The sequence below is a fragment of the Panthera tigris genome, chromosome A1 (assembly GCF_018350195.1).
Source record: "Panthera tigris isolate Pti1 chromosome A1, P.tigris_Pti1_mat1.1, whole genome shotgun sequence".
Lineage (NCBI taxonomy): Eukaryota > Metazoa > Chordata > Mammalia > Carnivora > Felidae > Panthera > Panthera tigris.
The window spans coordinates 5,859,547-5,875,507 of record NC_056660.1 but is presented as its reverse complement, the minus strand read 5'-3'; the positions used below and the strand labels follow the sequence as shown (position 1 = coordinate 5,875,507).

The following is a 15,961-nucleotide window of genomic DNA, read 5'->3' as shown; positions in this document are numbered from 1 at the left end:
TTAACCGACTGAGCCACCCAGGTGTCCCTGTACTGGTAAAATCTTGAACATTTCCCCAACAGACTCAGATAAAAGGTATCTTTCCATGGTTTTCAAACCAGAAATAATTCAATAACTATAAATAGTAAAGCCAATAAATTAGTACAGTCTTTTTCTCTTTTGTCTGTACAGAAGATCACCTAGACTGTGTGATTTACCACATTTGCTTTTTTAAAAAACCCTAGAACTGTGGGTTGGTGGGTCCGCTGTGTGAATATGTTCTCTGTGAATAAGTAGAAGATGCCTCAAGGACTGAAGTGGGAAAAGCCCCATCAGTCAACAACATGGTGCTTTCAGTGTTGGTACTTACTTGGCAAAAACCATATTCTCCTTTTCAACTGTTGGGATTTTGGACCTCCTCTTACCATAGAAATATTCATGCATTATAATTCCTTTGATTGTTTTCCATTCTCTTTGGTGTCTATGCATTCGCCATGGTGCAGAATTCCATCAAATTGCCTCTCAAGAGATCGACTGTTGAGAAGGTGACCAATGTGCAGATCCTGGTGTTGTTCCTGCTGCTTCTGGCCATGTCCTTGGTGAGCTGTGTGGGAGCCATACTCTGGAAGGAAGGGCATGGAGGAGACATTTGGTACATCGGGACGAAGGGTAAGTGTCCGAGGGTGTCGACAAGCTACCGTTTGAAGAGTGGTAACGCTTTGAAGTGACTTTAAACACTTGTTTCCATGTTTTTATTTGAAAGGGAAGGCCCTTGTTCTAAGTGGTAGAACAGAACAGTTTTTGTTGTTTGTTTTGGTTTTTTGAGACACTGAGGATTAGTGAGTTTTAGAAACAGAGTGTTTCCTTCTTAAGATTGTTCTGCCAGTGCCACATAATCTTGGCATTCCAGAATAAAGGAGAGAAGACGGGTCAAGGCAGAGGAATGAGACGGTGAGGCAGACACACAGGGCCTCTGTCCTTGGCTTTGTCACTTAGTCACCAGGAGAACTTGGACAAGGCTTTTTACTTCTCTGAGCAATGCTTCCCTCATTTGAAAATGGGGATAATACCTACCTTATGGGGTTAGTACAGTGCTCTGTATACAAGGAATGATGCCCCCCAAAGGAAGACAGGGGTCCCTGAAGGGGACCAGAAGGTTGGTAAAAGATGTAAAGGTAAACTGATACTTGGCCATTAAAAGTTCAGTCTTTTTTTCTTTTTTTTTTTTTTGCTTATGTCTTTCCATGTTTTCACAATTAACCGTCATATATCTTTCTACTTTTCTCATCTATCAACTGAGGATTTTAAATTGTTCTAACTTCCCTTGAGCAGATCTGTCTGGGAGCATCTTAAAAATAAAGAAGCGAAGATACAGACTTTGTAGATTGTATCAGAAAACTATGGATTCATTCTTGTGCAATCTTGGTTTCTAAATGTTACTTGTATGGTTTTTAGCTCAAGCTTTTAGATTTTCAGTGATTTCAAAAAAGTAATCTCAACTTAAATGTGCTTGTTTAATTTATCCTAGCCCAAGACTGTGAATATTATATTATTTTGACACATACGTAAATTCTTACAGAAGTCACTGACATTTTGGTGTTGATAAAATGTCAAATTCTGCATACCCTACAAATGACCTTTTCTTGCCTTCTTCGTCAGACTTCTTGAAGGAGACACAACCCTCACTGTTTCTATTTTCTTACCTTCTGGTCCCTTCCCATCTGCTAGCCATTTCAACCAGTCTACTGGAATTGTGCCTCAAGGCAATTCCTAATTGCCAAACCCAGTGGTCATTTAAGTGGAATTTAATTGGATTTCTGCCACCCTCTTCTGAGTTTTATTTTATTTTTTATTAAAGTTTATTTATTTATTTTGAGAGAAAGAGCAAGTGGGGAAGGGACAGAGAGAGAGAGAGGGAGAGAGAGAATCTCAAGCAGGCTCTGCACTGTCAGCACAGAGCCCGATGCAGGACTTGAACTCATGAACCGTGAGATCATGACCTGAACCGAAACCAAGAGTCGGAGGATTAACAGACTGAGCCACCCAAGCGTCCCACCCTCTTCTGATTAAAAACAAACAAGCAAACAAATCATCTGTTCCTTACTTGATTCATGAAAACCTTGATCCATCTCTTACATGCTGGTGTTTTGCAGGATCCTGTGTTCACCAGGAATGCCTCAACTTGGGTCCATAAATCCTGAAAATTTTGTGACACTTTTAGTCATATATTTATGTGTGCATGTTTTTTCCCGTAGGATGGCCTTCACCAGCTTCTTAGGGATTGTTTTATCCAAGAAAATCCTAAGAGAGCTCACTTGCTTTAATAATTTCAATTGTCATCCATTAGTTGATTTCTCTTCTACCTGCTTGCCTCCAGCCCAGATACCTCTATGAATTATTAACTCAATGATGCCTGGACATTGCTTTCCAGATATCTTGTAGACTTCTTACATAATGTACAAAACTAAATTCAAGTTTTTTTCCCCAAATGAGTGTCTTTTTTCAGTATTCTCCATGTAAATTGTAGGCATTGCTATCCAACCATCATCCAAGCTGGAAACATAAATGTCACTCTCACCCCTCCTCGCTTCCTCCTCTTTTCCCCACTTCTATCCCCATGGCCTTCATCATCCAATCAGTTCCAGTCTTATTGATTCCACCTTTTCAATATTTTGTCTGTGCGCACTCTCTTTTTCATCCCTGAACTACTGCCACAGTTCTCCAACTGTTTGCCCAGCCCTCAGTCAAGTTCCACTCAGATTCATTCTTTATACAGTTTCCAGAAAGATGTATGTAAAAAGTAGTTATGAATGCATGCAGTAGCTTCACTGTATCCTGTTGTTTACAATGGCGTGGTGGACCACTGCCTGATGGCCCATTGTTTGTTTTTGTAAATAAAGTTTTATCAGAACACAGCCATATTTATTTGTTTATGTATTACATGTGATTGCTTTCTTTCTTTTTTTAAAAAAAATTTAATGCTTATTTATTTTATTTTTTAACATTTATTTTTGAGAGACATAGAGAAACACAGCATGAGCAGGGGAGGGGCAGAGAGAGAAGGAAACACAGATTCCAAAGCAGGCTCCAGGCTCTGAGCTGTCAGCACAGAGCCCGATGTGGGGCTCGAACCTACAAACTGTGAGATCATGACCTGAGCAAAAGTCGGATGCTTACCTGACTAAGCCACCCAGGCACCCGTAATGTATGTTTATTTTTGAGAGACAGGTCATGAGTCGGGGAAGGGCAGAGAGAGAGGGAGACACAGAATCCAAAGCAGGTTCCAGGCTGTGAGCTGTCAGCAGAGAGCCTGATGGGGGGCTCGAGCCCACGAACCATGAGATCATGACCTGGGCTGAAGTCAGATGCTTCACTGACTGAGCCACCCAGATGCCCTTACATGTGATTACTTTCAGTGCTACAACAGCAGAGTTGAGTAGTTGGAACTGGGACTGTATGTCTTGCAAAACCGAAATTATTTATCCTCTGGCTATTAGCATGGCACATCAGGACTTTCATATCTGGTCCTATCTCCATCATCTGATACTTAGTCTGTATTCACAGAAGACTGACTTTTGTTCTCTTTCGTGATCCTTCCATCCACCAGTTGCTTCAGCATCTCTAGGCCTTTTGTCTACAGTTCCTTCTGCTTCAATGCACCTCTGGTCTCTTCGTGACTGGATACCTGTCTCTTCTCATTTCAGTCCAAGATGAGGCATTACCTTCTCCAGCAGCATTTCCTATATCTTATCTCCCTCTCTTAGTTAGGAGGCCTCTTTGGCTTCTATAATGATGTCCTTAATAGATATCATTCCATTTCCATGTTTTATAATTATTGTTTGCCCCATCCTTCCAGCTAGATTGTGAATTTTTGAGGACAGGAATCATTGTATCTTTAACTCCAAGAACAGTGCCTTTTCATAATAGGAACTCAGTAATTAATTTTTTAAGTAAAAGAAATAATTTTTATATTTAGAAGCAGAACTCTATTGTTTTCTAGCCCAGCCCCTTGTTTTATGAAAGTGAAATAGATTCTGTATATTTACCAAAAAGCACAGAGGAAGTTACTGGCTTATTTGGAATAAAAATCTGTTATTGACTCTGGACTGTATCACTCTGCCCAAGATATTCTAGTCTAAAAGAAGAGAAAGGTATTGGGTAATTAAACTATAACTGCATTTTCAGTAATTAATACATTTAGCAAAGCACTAGAGATCTTTTCTCAACTTCTCTGTCCAAAAAAACGGTCCTAATAATATCTGCCTCTAGTATTCCTAAAAGAATGATTTATGACCATAAGGTAGCATAGAAAGTATAAAAGTATAATCATGGCAAATAAGGGAAAGTTAGTAAACTCAAGGTGATAAGAATTTGAATTGATATGATAGTGAATTAAACTTGACCTTTAGGTTGATGGAATTTAGAAATCTAGATTTAACTACAATCGTTCTGAGTTATAGGTGTGTTCCCTTTTAGGAAAAATGAATATAAAATTTTAACTTAAAATTATTTAATTTTGTCTTAGTATACATATTTGTGCTTAATTAATCTGACAAATCAGTTTGTTTAGTTCTTTTCAGTTATAACTCAACATATAAATTTAATACATAAGATTGAGATGTAAGTTTTCAGAAAGACCTATAAAAGCAGTCTGTATGTGTCTCCTGAATACCTTCTGTATATTTTTCAGTAAATTTCTGGGAAATTAGATTGAACTTTTATTGGAAAATTACTCTCTGAAATACATGTACCTCTTTAAAAATGAGTGCATCACTAGGTTTTACAAAGTATGATATTTATTTTTTTATTTTCCTTTTGGCTTTACTTTCCTTCATTTCCTAAGTTTAAAAAACCATTAGTTATCTCTTTGTCTTCAAGCCACGTACTTCCAGCTAAATAAAATGTCCTCTTCATGCTCTTCCTTTCATCTCCATTTAACAAACTCCCTTCCTCAAAACTGGGCTCACCTTCTTTTGTGCACCCTCTTTCTGGGCCCTCCATTTTGTGTCGTTGCAACTCTTCGTGTTCAGCACTATCATGGATTTCATTGTGTCGTAATTCCTGACACATCTTCCTTTCTCAAGCTGCATCCAAAGCTCCCTGGGAGCAGGGTCTGTCTCTTGCTAGATCTTGTATGTTGACGCTTGGCACACGCCCTATTACAGTGTTGGTGCTTAACTGAGACTTAACTCCAGGTGGCAGACAGACACATGAAAAGATGCTCAGTGTCACCCATCATCAGGGAAATACAAATCAAAGCCACACTTTGAGATACCACCTCACACCGGTCAGAGTGGCTAAAATGAACAATTCAGGAAATCATAGATACTGGCGAGGATGTGGAGGAACGGGAACCCTTTTGTACTGTCGGTGGGAATGCAAACTGGTGCGGCTGCTCTGGAAAACAGTGTAGAGGTTCCTCAAAAAATTAAAAATAGAACTATCCCTCCTAGCAATAGCCCTGCTAGGAATTGACCCAAGGGATACAGGAGTGCTGATGCATAGGGGCACGTGTACCCCAATGTTTATAGCAGCACTTTCAACAATAGCCAAATTATGGAAAGACCCTAAATGTCCATCAACTGACAAATGGATAAAGAAGATGTGGTTTATATATACAATGGAATACTACTTGGCAATGAGAAAGAATGAAATCTGGCCATTTGCAGCAACGTGGATGGAACTAGAGGGTATTATGCTAAGTGAAATAAGTCAGTCAGAGAAAGACAGATACCATATGTTTCACTCATATGTGGATCTTGAGAAACTTAACAGAAGACCATGGGGGAGGAGAAGGGGGAAAAAAAGTTAGAGAGAAAGAGGCAAACCATAAGAGACTCTTAAATACAGAGAACAATCTAAGGGTTGACGGGGGTGGGGGAGAGGGGAAAGTGGGTGATGGGCATTGAGGAGGGCACTTGTTGGGATGAGCACTGGGTGTTGTATGGAAGCCAATTTGACAATAAACTATATTAAAAAATAGAACTATTTTATGTGTCCATTTAATTTTACCCTTAATAGTAATTTTCGTGGAGAAATTTTCACAATTTTAAAACGTAATAATGCAAAGATGAATAGAGGTATTGCCTGAAGCTGTGACATGATTCCTCTGATCTTCTTCCACAGATTACAGCTCCCACAGCTTAGGGTTTGACATATTGGTGTTCATCATCTTGTATCACAATCTCATCCCCATTAGCCTGCTGGTCACTCTGGAAATTGTGAAATATATTCAGGCCCTGTTTATAAACTGGGTGAGTATGAAAATCAGAAAATTTAAAAAAGCTCTCTCGGGGCGCCTGGGTGGCTCAGTCGGTTAAGAGTCCGACTTCAGCTCAGGTCCTGATTTCACGGTTTGTGAGTTCGAGCCCTGCATCAGGCTCTGTGCTGATGGCTCAGAGCCTAGAGCCTGCTTCGGATTCTGTGTCTCCTTCTCTCTCTGGCCCTCCCTGAACTTGTGCTCTGTCTCTCTCTTCTCTCAAAAATAAATAAATGTAAAAAAAAAAAAATTTTTTTTTTAAAGTTCTCTCTTGACCTGTGGCTGTGGTTTTAAGAATCAGAGTGCCTGAGTTCCTACCGTGGTGCACAGGCGAGTTGTGTTCCTGACAGGAGAGCCAAACATCAGGGTCAGCCTGACTCAGCAGTGCCTGGGCCTCTCTGTGTCACTCTTGAGGACACTGTTTCTTAATATGTTTTTTCCTAGCTGACAAGAAAGATTCAAGAGCTAGTGACTTAGTAGCAACTGCAAAGAGATGGCCCATTAAAATTTAAGATATTCTAGAAGAGTAGAGTCCAGTAGACTTACAATAGATTTACGTATGTTGGCAAGAGTGACAGAAACAGCCATTCCAGAATGACTTCAAACTAAGGAAAAGATTTCTTAGGTGAAAACCATGCATTCACTTAAATTGATACTTAGTATCATGTGACTGAGCAAATTTTCTACTTTGAATGTGCATTTGCAATTTTTAGTTATATTTAAAAAGATTTTTGGGGCGCCTGGGTGGCGCAGTCGGTTGGGCGTCCGACTTCAGCCAGGTCACGATCTCGTGGTCCGTGAGTTCGAGCCCCGCGTCAGGCTCTGGGCTGATGGCTCGGAGCCTGGAGCCTGTTTCCGATTCTGTGTCTCCCTCTCTCTCTGCCCCTCCCCCGTTCATGCTATGTCTCTCTCTGTCCCCCCAAAAAAAAAAGTTGAAAAAAAATAAAAAGATTTTTTTGTGGAAATAAATTTTTTGCTAGATGTCCTACTAAAATGTTTCCCTGTATCAATGAATTACCATCACTTGAAGGGTAGTGTTATTTTTAACAACCACAAAATGAGAGAGAGTGCTTTTAAGTGTATTCTCATTTAAAATTCACAGTGGCGCTGTGAGATCCGTGTTCTCGCTCCCATTTTATAGATGTAGTAGCTGCAAAGCATACTCAGGATCTCAGACACTCTGTGGGAGCGTCTGAGGCAGAGCCGGGATTTGGAAGCCAAGTCTTCCAATACCAAACCAACGACACACTGGTATTTGTTTCTGTGTAGCATTGGCTGTCCTGAATCAGCTCTGCCAAAGCGTGTGAGAAACTAGCACCCAAGACTCTCTTAGTATTCTAGGCTCCATTTTGAATTCTTTCTCATGTCAGCCATGTCAGAAGACCAGTGGCAGCCCAGTTGACCTGCAGACGTTTTGAGCCTAGTTCTGACTGCGTGGCTTGGCTGTTTTGCTCATTTCTTGCAGGATGAAGATATGCATTATGAAGGAAATAACGTCTATGCCATGGCCAGAACGTCCAATCTTAACGAAGAGCTTGGGCAGGTGAGGGCCCCTTCAGGGCCTGGGTATGTGACAAGAACTTTGAAGAAGGTGGATCTAGGGAGAGCGTGTGCAAAGTTAAAGTGCGAATTCAGCCATAAGCTGTAGTTGACATGATACCCATGTGGAGCTTCAAAAGTATAATTAGCTAAAAATATTGATAATGCATCACGGGTTGCAAGTCGAACGGACCTAATACAGGTTATTACTGTGCTTATGAAAGAGTAGAAGAGCTGGAGAGGCAGGTAGTGAAAGCGTCAGTTAGCTCTCAAGTTTTCAGTTAGCTTTCAGGGAGTCAGTCACAGGAACCTGGGCATCCGCCACTGGTGGCCATGCTCCTGCTTCCCTACGGCAGAGGACCCACAGGGAAGCATCTGGAGCCTGCTGCAAAATTTCATACCCATCTAACCCATGCATCTGCCCACAGCTGCCAATAGGCCAACGATGCAGCTTGTAATTCTTGACTGCAAGTTCCTTTCAGTGGTAGAATCTAAACTGGAATCCTGGGAGATAGGGAGAAATGTACCCTCAGGTCATGAGCCCCTACAGTACAACAGAAAGGGGCAGGAATGATGCCAGGTTACCAATGGACAGTTGGTTGCCTTCTAAGTGACAGTGGCAGCTTTGCAAGTATAAATTGTTTTTAAAAACTCCCACAATTATTTGTCAGTTATACCTCAGGACAGCTGGAAAAACTCAACTAACTCCCACAGTCGTATGGTACCTGGAAGGATGGGACTTCTGATTGGTACTTTTTTGTAATTATTTTTGCTATTAATGTTTTTTTTTAATAATATTATAAGTTCCCATGTTTCAATTAATTGGAAGCAATACGTAAATTATGATAAAAAGCAGAATTTCGGAGTTAAACTTCCTGGGAGTGAACCTTGGTCTCACTATTTACCAGCAGTGTCACCATGGGCTTCTTAGGTAACTTTGCTGGCCTTGATGCCTCATCTGTAATTCGGTCCTGTCGATAGCAACTACTTCAGAAGGTTGTTTGGAGGACTGAATAAGATAATGTATTTGTAATACACTCAGCACAGTACCCAGTGTGAAGAAGGGATTTAATTAACCAGTATTTAGTTTATATGATTTCTAATTTATGGTCACATTGTATAGTATCATTTGAATAGTGAGTTCTCAGTAAATATTTATCTTAGAATATTTCTGGCTCTTGGAAATGCCTGATCTGAGAACACCATTAATAGCATTTTTACCTTGGAAAACTAAAAATGAAGGAGGATGGAATAATCAGCTTTCTAGCAACTTTTCTGCTCGTGAAAATCTGATCATTTGCTAATCCTTTAGAACATATGTTTTCTGTTGACAGTTGGGAAAAAAATCAGTTTATCCCTCTTGCCTTGTCAGTCGACTCTAGCTACTTTAGAGTAGTAATTCAATATAATAAAACTGGCTTTGGAACTCAAGCTTTGAAAATTAATTATACTGGGACGCCTAGGTGGCTCAGTCGGTTAAGCATCTGACTTCGGCTCAGGTCATGATCTCACCGTTTGTGAGTTCAAGCCCTGCGTCGGGCTCTGTGCTGACAGCTCAGAGCCTGGAGCCAGCTTCAGATTCTGTGTCTCCCTCTCTCCCTGCCCCTCCCCACCCCTCCCCCGCTCACACTCTGTCTCTCACAAGTAAATAAACATTTAAAAAGTTAAAAAAAATTAATTACATTGTTTAGGTAATACATAAAGATAAGAGCAGAAATAAATGAAAACAAGACAATAAGTTTAATATTCAAGATGTATAAAAACTAGTACAACTCAATAGCAGAGGACTTTAATAGACATTTTTCCAAAGAATGTATATAAACAAACAATAAGCACCTGAAACGATGCTGAACATCCCTGATCTTTAAGGAACTGCAGATCAAAACCATAATGAAATAGCACTTGGCAGCCACCAGGACACCGACTGTGAACCTTTCACACCAGAGAACACGTGTTCATGAGGAGGTGGAGAAATGAGCCCTTGTGCACTGCTGGTGGAAATGTAAGATGGTGCTTTCACGGTGGAAAACACTATGGAGAAACCTCAGAAAACGAAACCTAGAATTACCATATGTTCCAGCAATTCCACAGCTGGGGATTTTCACAAAAGAATTGAAAGTGGGGACTCAAACAGGTATTATATACACACATGTTCTAAGCAGCACTATTCACAATAGGCAGATGGTGGAAACAACTCAAACGTCCAATAAATCATGAAACAAAACGTGGTCTGCACATACAGTGGAATATTATGCAGTCCTGAAAATGAATGAAATCTGGAAACAGGCTACAGCATGGATAAATCTTGAAGGTTATGCTAAGTGAAATATGCCAGACACAAAAGGACACAAATAGAACATGACTCAGCTTCTATGAAGTACTTGGAATAGTCAGATTTATAGAGACAGAAAGTAGCATAGTGGTTGCGAGGGGCTGCAGGGAGGACAGAATGGGGAGTCATTGTATTGTTGAATTGGTAGGAGGTTTCAGTTTGGGATGAGAAACGTTCTGGAGGTGGATGGTGGTGATGGTTGCACCACTATGTCAATGTGTTCAATAATAACACTTAAAAATGGTCAAAACGGTGAGTTTTATCCAAAAGCACTTTACCATGATAATAAAAAAATGGTTTAACGTTGCCTCTTTTCCTTTGTTTATTGAGTATAATTGGCATCTATGATTATATTAGTTTCAGGTGTGCAACATAATGGTTTGGTATTTGTATATATTGCAAAACAATCATCATAATAAGTCTAGTTAACGTCTGTCACTATACATAGTTACAGAGTTCTGGTGATGAGAACTTTTAAGATCTATCTTCCTGGCAGCTTCTGAACATGCAGTATATTAACTACAATCACTGTGTTATACACGACATCCTGAGGATTCATTTATTTTCTAACTGGAAGTTTGTACCTTTTGACCCCCTTCACCCATTTTCTCACGGCTCATTTTGCTCACTCCTTGCCTCTGACAACCACCAATCTGTTCTCTGTAGCGAGTTTAGTTATTTTTCTTGTTCAGATTGCACAAGTGAATCCTGTGGCATTTGTCTTTCTTTGTCTGACTTATTTCACACAACATAATGCCCTCAGAGTCCTTTCATGTGCAAACAGCCAGATTTCCTTCTTTTTATGGCTCAATTTTGTGTGTGTGTGTGTGTGTGTGTGTGTGTGTGTGTGTGTGTGTGTGTATAATTATTACTGTATTACATATACACTACATTTTCTTTGGTCCATTCATTCATTGACAGGTTGTTTTATCTTGGCTATTGTAGATAATGCTGCCATGAGCATAGGGGTATATCTATCTTTTTGACTTAGTGTTTTCATTTTCTTCAAATAAATACCCAGAAGTGAAATTGCTGGATCATATGGTAGTTCTGTTTTTAATTTTTTGATGAGCTTCCATGCTGTTTTCCATAGTGGTTGCCCCAATTTACACTCCCACCTACAGTGCACAAGAGTCCCCTTTTCTCTACATCCTTGCCAACACTTAACTGTCTTTTGGTAATAACTGTTCTAACAGGTGTGAAGTGATATCTCATTATGGTTTTGATTTGCATTTCCCTGATGATTAGTGGTGCTGAACATCTTTTTATGGGTCTGTTGGCCATTTGTATGTCTTCTTTGGAAAAACATCTATTGAGATCCTCTCCTCATTTTTAAAATTGGATTATTATTTTGCTGTTGAGTTGCATGAGTTCTTTATATATTTTAGACATTAACTCCCTTCATCAAATATATTATTTGCAAATATTTTCTCCTATTCATTGTGTTACCTTTTCATTTTGCTGATGATTTCTTTTGCTGTGCAGAAGCTTTTTAATTGGATGTAGTCCCACTTATTTATTTTTGCTTTTGCTGCCTTGGTTCTTAGTGTCAAATCCAAAAAATCATCAAGACTGATGTCAAAGAACTTACTACCTATGTTTTCTTCTAGGAGTTTTATGGTTTTAGGTCTTGTGTTCAAGTATTTAGTCCATTTTGAGTTAATTTTGTACATGGTATAAGAAAGTGGTCCAGCTGCATTCTGTTGCATGTGGTTGTCAAGTTTATTGGTGAGATTGTCATTTATTTATTGAACACCATTTATTGAAGAGACTCTCCTTTCCCTATTGCACATTTTTGTCTCCTGTGTTGTAAATTAATTGACCGTATGTTCATTGGTTATTTATGAGCTCTTTTTTCCATTCCATTGACCTACATGTCTGTTTTTATGCAAATCCCATACTGTTTGGATTTCTATAGCTTTGTAATATAGTTTGAAATCAGGAAGCATGATACCTCCTTTGTTCTTTCTCAGTATTGCCTTGGTTATTTGGGGTTGTGGTTGCATACACATTTTAGGATTATTGTTCTAAATCTGTGAAAAATGCCACTGGAATCTTGATAGGGATTACATTGGATCTGTAGTTGGTTTGGGTAGTATGGACATTTTAACAATGTTAATTTCTCCAATGCATGAGTGTGGAATATCTTTCTATTTGTGTTTTCTTCAGTTTCTTTGATCACAGGTTTTTTGCCTCCTTGATTAGATTTATTCCTAGGTATTTTATTCTTTTTGATGCAATTGTAAATGGAATTGTTAATGTTTCTAACAGTCATTATTAATGTATAGAAATTCAACAGGTTTCTGTATGTTGAATTTGTAATCTGCAGCTTTACTGAATCCATTCATTCTAAGAAGATTTTGGTGTGGTCTTCTGCAAATAGTGACAGTTTTACATTTTCCTTTTTATTTTAGGTGCCTTTTATTTTACTTGCCTAATTGTTCTGGCCAGGATTTCCAATGCTATGTTGAATAAAGTGGTGAGAGTGGGCACCCTTTCTTGTTTCTGATCTCAGAGGAAAAGCTTTCAGCTTCTCACCGTTGACCATTGGTGTTAACTTCAGGCTTGTCATATTGACCTTTATTATGTTGAAGTTTGTTCCCTTTAACCCCTACTTCATTGAGAGTTTTTATCATAAATGGATGTTGAATTTTGTCAAATGCTTTTTCTGCATCTCCTGAGATGGTTGTATTATTTTTATCCTTTATTTTATTGATGTGGTATATCACATTGATTGATTTTTTAAACTATTCTTGTATCACTGGAATAAATTCCACTTGATGATGTTGTGTAATCTTTTCAATGTACTGTTGAATTTGATTTGCTAATATTTTGTTGAGTATTTTTGCATCTATGTTCATCAGGGATATTGGCCTGTAAATTTTTTCTATAATGTCTTTATCTGGTTTTGGGGTGTGTGTGTGTGTGTGTGTGTGTGTGTCTATATCTTTCTATCTATATATACACTTAATGTTTTTTTTAAATTTTTATTTATTTATTTATTTATTTATTTAATATATGAAATTTACTGTCAAATTGGTTTCCATACAACACCCAGTGCTCATCCCAAAAGGTGTCCTCCTCAATACCCATCACCCACCCTCCCCTCCCTTCCACCCCCCATCAACCCTCAGTTTGTTCTCAGTTTTTAACAGTCTCTTATGCTTTGGCTCTCTCCCACTCTAACCTCTTTTTTTTTTTTTTTTTTCCTTCCCCTCCCCCATGGGTTTCTGTTACGTTTCTCAGGATCCACATAAGAGTGAAACCATATGGTATCTGTCTTTCTCTGTATGGCTTATTTCACTTAGCATCACACTCTCCAGTTCCATCCACGTTGCTACAAAAGGCCATATTTCATTCTTTCTCATTGCCACGTAGTATTCCATTGTGTATATAAACCACAATTTCTTTATCCATTCATCAGTTTATGGACATTTAGGCTCTTTCCATAATTTGGCTGTTGTTGAGAGTGCTGCTATAAACATTGCGGTACAAGTGCCCCTATGCATCAGTACTCCTGTATCCCTTGGATAAATTCCTAGCAGTGCTATTGCTGGGTCATAGGGTAGGTCTATTTTTAATTTTCTGAGGAACCTCCACACTGCTTTCCAGAGCGGCTGCACCAATTTGCATTCCCACCAACAGTGCAAGAGGGTTCCTGTTTCTCCACATCCTCTCCAGCATCTATAGTCTCCTGATTTCTTAATTTTGGCCACTCTGACTGGCGTGAGGTGGTATCTGAGTGTGGTTTTGATTTGTATTCCCCTGATGAGGAGCGACATTGAACATCTTTTCATGTGCCTGTTGGCCATCCGGATGTCTTCTTTAGAGAAGTGTCTATTCATGTTTTCTGCCCATTTCTTCACTGGGTTATTTGTTTTTCGGGTGTGGAGTTTGGTGAGCTCTTTATAGATTTTGGATACTAGCCCTTTGTCCGATATGTCATTTGCAAATATCTTTTCCCATTCCGTTGGTTGCCTTTTAGTTTTGTTGGTTGTTTCCTTTGCTGTGCAGAAACTTTTTATCTTCGTAAGGTCCCAGTAATTCACTTTTGCTTTTAATTCCCTTGCCTTTGGGGATGTGTCGAGTAAGAGATTGCTACGGCTGAGGTCAGAGAGGTCTTTTCCTGCTTTCTCCTCTAAGGTTTTGATGGTTTCCTGTCTCACATTCAGGTCCTTTATCCATTTTGAGTTTATTTTTGTGAATGGTGTGAGAAAGTGGTCTAGTTTCAACTTCTGCATGTTGCTGTCCAGTTCTCCCAGCACCATTTGTTAAAGAGACTGTCTGTTTTCCATCAGATGTTCTTTCCTGCTTTGTCAAAGATGAGTTGGCCATACGTTTGTGGGTCTAGTTCTGGGGTTTCTATTCTATTCCATTGGTCTATGTGTCTGTTTTTGTGCCAATACCATGCTGTCTTGATGATGACAGCTTTGTAGTAGAGGCTAAAGCCTGGGATTGTGATGCTTCCTGCTTTGGTCTTCTTCAAAATTACTTTGGCTATTCGGGGCCTTTTGTGGTTCCATATGAATTTTAGGATTGCTTGTTCTAGTTTTGAGAAGAATGCTGGTGCAATTTTGATTGGGATTGCATTGAATGTGTAGATAGCTTTGGGTAGTATTGACATTTTGACAATATTTATTCTTCCAGTCCATGAGCAGGGAATGTCTTTCCATTTCTTTAAATCTTCTTCAATTACCTTCATAAACTTTCTATAGTTTTCAGCATACAGACCTTTTACATCTTTGGTTAGATTTATTCCTAGGTATTTCATGATTCTTGGTGCAATTGTGAATGGGATCAGTTTCTTTATTTGTCTTTCTGTGGCTTCATTGTTAGTGTATAAGAATGCAACTGATTTCTGTACATTGATTTTGTATCCTGCAACTTTGCTGAATTCATGTATCAGTTCTAGCAGACTTTTGGTGGAGTCTGTCGGATTTTCCATGTATAATATCATGTCATCTGCAAAAAGTGAAAGCTTGACTTCATCTTTGCCAATTTTGATGCCTTTGATTTCCTTTTGTTGTCTGATTGCTGATGCTAGAACTTCCAGCACTATGTTAAACAACAGCGGTGAGAGTGGGCATCCCTGTCGTGTTCCTGATCTCAGGGAAAAAGCTCTCAGTTTTTCCCCGTTGAGGATGATGTTAGCTGTGGGCTTTTCATAAATGGCTTTTATGATCTTTAAGTATGTTCCTTCTATCCCGACTTTCTCAAGGGTTTTTATTAAGAAAGGGTGCTGGATTTTGTCAAAGGCCTTTTCTGCATCGATTGACAGGATCATATGGTTCTTCTCTTTTTTTTTATTAATGTGATGTATCACGTTGATTGATTTGCGAATGTTGAACCAGCCCTGCATCCCAGGAATGAATCCCACTTGATCATGATGAATAATTCTTTTTATATGCCGTTGAATTCGATTTGCTAGTATCTTATTGAGAATTTTTGCATCCATATTCATCAGGGATATTGGCCTGTAGTTCTCTTTTTTTACTGGGTCTCTGTCTGGTTTAGGAATCAAAGTAATACTGGCTTCATAGAATGAGTCTGGAAGTTTTCCTTCCCTTTCTATTTCTTGGAATAGCTTGAGAAGGATAGGTATTATCTCTGCTTTAAACGTCTGGTAGAACTCCCCTGGGAAGCCATCTGGTCCTGGACTCTTACTTTTTGGGAGATTTTTGATAACCGATTCAATTTCTTCGCTGGTTATGGGTCTGTTCAAGCTTTCTATTTCCTCCTGATTGAGTTTTGGAAGAGTGTGGGTTTTTAGGAATTTGTCCATTTCTTCCAGGTTGTCCAATTTGTTGGCATATAATTTTTCATAGTATTCCCTGATAATTGTCTGTATCTCT

At 39.1% G+C, this 15,961-nt stretch overlaps 1 protein-coding gene across 10 annotated transcripts in view; it reads left to right on the top strand.

Moving 5' to 3' along the window:
• The window catches only part of LOC102958974 (phospholipid-transporting ATPase IB-like), a 220,089-nt gene that overhangs the window by 61,199 nt on the left and 142,929 nt on the right, over positions 1 to 15,961 (top strand). For all 10 annotated transcript variants that reach the window (XR_006217562.1, XM_042985568.1, XM_042985522.1 and 7 more), the window contains 3 exons: positions 483 to 648; positions 6,106 to 6,233; positions 7,704 to 7,781. Coding sequence is in view for 9 of the 10 variants with exons in the window: in XM_042985568.1 (XP_042841502.1) it covers positions 483 to 648; positions 6,106 to 6,233; positions 7,704 to 7,781 (372 nt within the window). In the remaining variant the exon portion in view is untranslated. The remainder of the gene's footprint in view (positions 1 to 482; positions 649 to 6,105; positions 6,234 to 7,703; positions 7,782 to 15,961) is intronic.